The 4,623-nt window shown below is 36.6% G+C and overlaps 1 protein-coding gene across 1 annotated transcript; it reads left to right on the top strand.

Annotated features, from left to right (window-relative positions):
- Positions 1 to 2,684: 2,684 nt before the first annotated feature.
- Positions 2,685 to 4,386, top strand: LOC145944000 (uncharacterized). The gene is made up of 3 exons (XM_083051928.1): positions 2,685 to 2,760; positions 3,728 to 3,849; positions 4,006 to 4,386. The coding sequence occupies exons 1-3, from the start codon at positions 2,685 to 2,687 to the stop codon at positions 4,384 to 4,386; spliced, it is 579 nt and encodes a 192-aa protein (XP_082908054.1).
- The last annotated feature ends 237 nt before the right edge of the window (positions 4,387 to 4,623 follow it).

Here is a 4,623-nt window from a genome sequence, read left to right as displayed (position 1 = left end):
ATCAGAAAACCTCTATCACCAGAATTGCGGCTTGTTTTGACTCTGACGTAAGTGAGATTAACATCTTCGTAATTAATACTGAGATTTTTAATACGAAAGTAAGAATTAAATTGTATTTTTTAGATATCTCGCGCATGGTGATAGCGTAAGTTCTAAATCGTGGGACTTTCGCATTGGACTCTCGACTACATATAAAATTATACCGGAGGTATGTCGTGCAATTTGGGACGCTCTGCATTCTAGGGTCTTTCCACCTATGAATGCTGAAAAATGGTCGAATATTGCAAAAGGATTTTCAGAAAAATGGCAATTTCCAAATTGTATTGGCAGTGTTAACGGCAAACACATCAAAATTAAAGCACCATTTCGATCAGGTACTAATTACTTCTGTTATAAGAAGTTTTTTAGTATCGTATTAATGGCAGCTTGTGATGCGGACTATCGCTTTGTATGGGTGGATATTGGTCAATATGGTAAGTGTATTGTAGTAAAATGAGGATTAAATGATATAATAAACAGAAGATACAGTTATGCAATTTAATTTCTTGTGATCTATGTACAGGTTCTTTGAGCGATTGCAGTATTTGGACCAATTGTGATTTTGGCCGTATGCTGGAAAATGGAGAAGTAGAATTACCTACGCCAAAGCGTTTGCCTTCGTCCAATATTGTGACTCATCATGCATTCGTTGGTGACGAAGCATTTCCCTTAAAACAATATATGATGAGACCGTATTCAAAACGACAGCTAGGAGATGCAGAACGAGTCTTCAATTATCTCCTGTCACGAGCACGAAGAGTTATAGAAAATTCTTTCGGCATTTTAGTATCTCGGTGGCAGATTCTATCTAAAACGATATGTGCTTCTCCTCAAAATGTCTCTGTATATATTAGTGCTTTGGTTTGTTTACACAATTACCTTATGACTGAGCAACTCGAAGTGTATCGTCAACTCGAAGTGTTTGCGTACTGCCCTTCTAATCTCGTAGATAGGGAAGATGATAATCACGTTTTAATAGATGGTGAGTGGAGGAATGAAATTGGTACTGTTTTTGGTGATATAACGAGGCTAGGTTCAAACAATCCACCAAGATCTGCTCAAGCTCAGCGTGATACATTAAGGGATTATTTTGTGTCCCCCGCAGGAGAGCAACAAGCCCCATGGCAATACAGCGCTGCGTTTAGAGGCGTTGTATAATATGTTAAATATGCTATATGTTTTATATAATATATGTTATATCTTATATGTGTTATATGTGTTATATATGTGATAAGTATAATTATAATTAATATAAAACAAACAAAATGTGATTAATTTTTAAAAAAAGTTTATTTTTATTACAATTACATATATCAATTAATTTATTTCTTGAATAATAACCCTCTATTAAAAATATCCAAAACTTCCATGATTTTGCCCATGCAACGAAATTGGTAATCCACAGAAATTTGTTTTAATGCGCAGGCAACACTATGAGCGAAATGATCCGCCGCTAACGATGTCGACGAGTCGTTGGTACTCGTATCATCGTTATTTATTTTATCAAACACTTTTTGCGCTGTTGTCGCGATATTATCTAATGCTTGAAGTTCTCTATCTATATATTTCCTTTTTTTGCTTGTCTGCAGACCCGGCGTTGGCACTCTAAAATTTACTGCCTTTTCTCGTATGGACGGCACTTATGACGGGCTTCGGCAAGAAGATATTGTAATTGAGGTGTCGCAATCGCTTGTCAACGTTAGATTCTCTGCATCTATAAATAATAATAATAATCTATAATAATAATAATAAAATAATAATATTAAGTTTATTCATTAAGTACAAACCTGTTAAGTCTAACGAAAGCACTTCATCTTCTTTTATTGTGAACCATCTGAGCGTATCAGTTTCCTCGCAAATTCTTAATTTTTGCGAGCTCACATCACTTGTTGTTGCCTCTGTTTTGAATGTTGGTTCATTTATTGGTCTTATGTTTTTTTTCATAATATTCGTAATAGTCTTACTGTAAAAATTTCAGATTACGATTATGAGTTTTTATAAATGTCAGATCAAAAGTTTGGTCACAGAACACATCACTTTACTAATCATACCTCCTTCCCGCAATATATTCTGCAAGGAACAATAATTCCCCGTGGAATTCCCACGACGAGGTGTATTGCGAACCATCGTCCCATCCATCTCCTGAACGGCCCGCGCACTCTTTTATCTTTTTATTTTCCTTTGCGAAGGTATCTCTCAAAGATTTAAATTTTCGGCTAGCATCCTCACCTTATAAAAATAAAATAAAATAGTTCACACAAAGATTATAAGTTATTTACCTGCGCAGTCCTTGAAAATAATTATTTTTCAATATAAAAAAATGGGATTTGAATGGAGCGACGAGTTTATCCGAAAACTCATTAAACTTGTGCGAGATAATTCGCATTTGTACGACAAGCGTCACAAATTGTTCAAAAACGTGAGTGCGAAATCGCTGACATGGGAGAAGATCGCGAAAAGTATATCAGAACAGTGTACTGGTACGAATTTTATTATGAAATTCAGTATATGCCGTATAATCTTTGTGTGAACTTTTTTATTTAATTTAATAAGATAAGGAGGCTAGCCGAAAATTTAAATCTTTGAGAGATACCTTCGCAAAGGAAAATAAAAAGATAAAAGAGTGCGCGGGGCGTGATGGGACGATGCTTCGCAGTACACCTAATCGTGGGAATTCCACGGTGAATTATTGTTCCTTGCAGAACATATTGCGGGAAGGAGGTATGTGATTAATAAAGTGATGTGTTCTGTGACCAAACTTTTTATCTGACATTTATAAAAACTCATAATCGTAATCTGAAATTTTTACAGTAAGACTATTATGAGTATTACGAAAGCAAACATAGGACTAATAAATAAACTAATAAATGAACCGTCGACATTCAAAACAGAGGCAACAACAAGTGATGTGGGCTCGCAAAAATTTAGAATTTGCGAGGAAACTGATATGCCCAGATGGTTCACAATAAAAGAAGAGCAAGTGCTTTAGTTAGACTTAACAGGTTTGTACTTAATGAATAAACTTAATATTATTATTTTATTATTATTATTATAGATTATTATTATTAGTTATAAGAGAGTCTAACGTTGACAAAGGATTGCGACACCTCAATTACAATACCTTCTCGCCGAAGCCCGTCACAGGTGCCGTCCATACGTGAAAAGGCAGTAAATTTTAGAGTGCCAACGCCGGATCTGCAGACAAGCAAAGAAAAGAAATATAGTATAGACAGAGAACTTCAAGCATTAGATAATATCGCGACAACAGCGCAAAAAATGTATGATAAAATAAATAACGATGATACTAGTTCCAACGACTCGTCAACATCGTCAGCGGCGGATCATTTCGCTCATAGTGTTGCCTGCGCATTAAAACAAATTTCTGTGAATTACCAATTTCGTTGCATGGGAAAAATCATGGAAGTTTTGGATATTTTTAATAGAGGGAAGGTGGTTATCATTCAAGAAATAAATTAATTGATATATGTAATTATAATTAACGCAACACCGGGGGTGTATAACACATTTTTTCCGTGTATTGTAAAAAAAATAATAATTTCAAAGTATTTCGCGTAGCGCGGTCTTTACGTCAGTGCGTCTGCGACTTGCATATTGCGATGCGTTGCGTTGCGTTGCGTCTTGCGATTTGCGTTCTGCGTCTATTGAAAAGACATTCGTTTTCACGTAGCCCGTAATCCCGATGTTAAAGCAGCTGTAGTGGAGCGATTTAATAGGACGCTCAAGGAACGGATGTGGCGTTATTTTACACATAAAAATACGCGACGCTACATCGATGTTTTACAGGATATCGTTCGCGCTTACAACCTTACTCGTCATACCTCTATTAAAATGCAGCCCGCAGCCGTTACGCGGGAAAATGCACGCATCGCGCGTGAAAATATGAATCGCCGATGGAAGGACGACAACGAGAAGAAAAAGAATCGTTAATAATACGATAAACAAAAGGCTAAATATAACGGCGATAAACAAAAGGCTAAATATAACGAGGGCGATCACGTGCGTGTCAGTAGGGCAAAAGTAGTCTTTGAGAAAGGATACGAGGCAAAGTGGAGCGAAGAAATATTTCGAATTTGCCGTGTTCTCGAATGGAGAAAACCACGCGTATATGAATTAAGCGATTTAGCGGGTGAGGATATAGACGGAATTTTTTACGAACAAGAATTAACTCCGGTCAATAAAGATTTGCAAGGGGAAGAATTTATCGTCGAGCGGGTAATAAAAAGCAGGGGACGTGGCAACAATAAACAATTACTAGTTAGTTGGCAAGGATATCCCTCCAAATTCGACTCTTGGATACCCGCTTCGAGTTTAAGATCTTTGAGTTAAAATGAGGGAAGAAGAATTTTACATGATTCTCCCGAGCAACAGTAGCATGCGTTACTTTCCGGAAAATACAACCACATGTTTCACCACTGAATTACCCCAGCGTAATGAATTACACGGACGTTGGGAAGTAGCGCTCACGGAGATTCAGTTTCCGTGTAGTTTTTTACATATACGAAATAATGAAGGTTTAATCAGATTCATCGATATTAACGAGCGCGATAAGGCAGTTAAGGCTAT

Source organism: Prenolepis imparis, unplaced genomic scaffold, assembly GCF_030444845.1.
Source record: "Prenolepis imparis isolate NDT839.2.m4 unplaced genomic scaffold, iyPreImpa1.0 SCAF_12, whole genome shotgun sequence".
Taxonomy (NCBI): domain Eukaryota; kingdom Metazoa; phylum Arthropoda; class Insecta; order Hymenoptera; family Formicidae; genus Prenolepis; species Prenolepis imparis.
Note: the sequence above shows the minus strand (reverse complement) of the source record. Positions and strands in the feature narration are given on the sequence as shown.

Coding starts and splice junctions, on each gene's coding strand:
- LOC145944000 (XM_083051928.1), top strand. CDS start 2,685: ATGCTTCGCAGTACACCTAATCGTGGGAATTCCACGGTGAATTATTGT. Junction 2,761..3,727: donor GAACATATTGCGGGAAGGAG/GTATGTGATTAA, acceptor GTTTTCACGTAG/CCCGTAATCCCGATGTTAAA. Junction 3,850..4,005: donor TCGATGTTTTACAGGATATC/GTTCGCGCTTAC, acceptor GATAAACAAAAG/GCTAAATATAACGGCGATAA.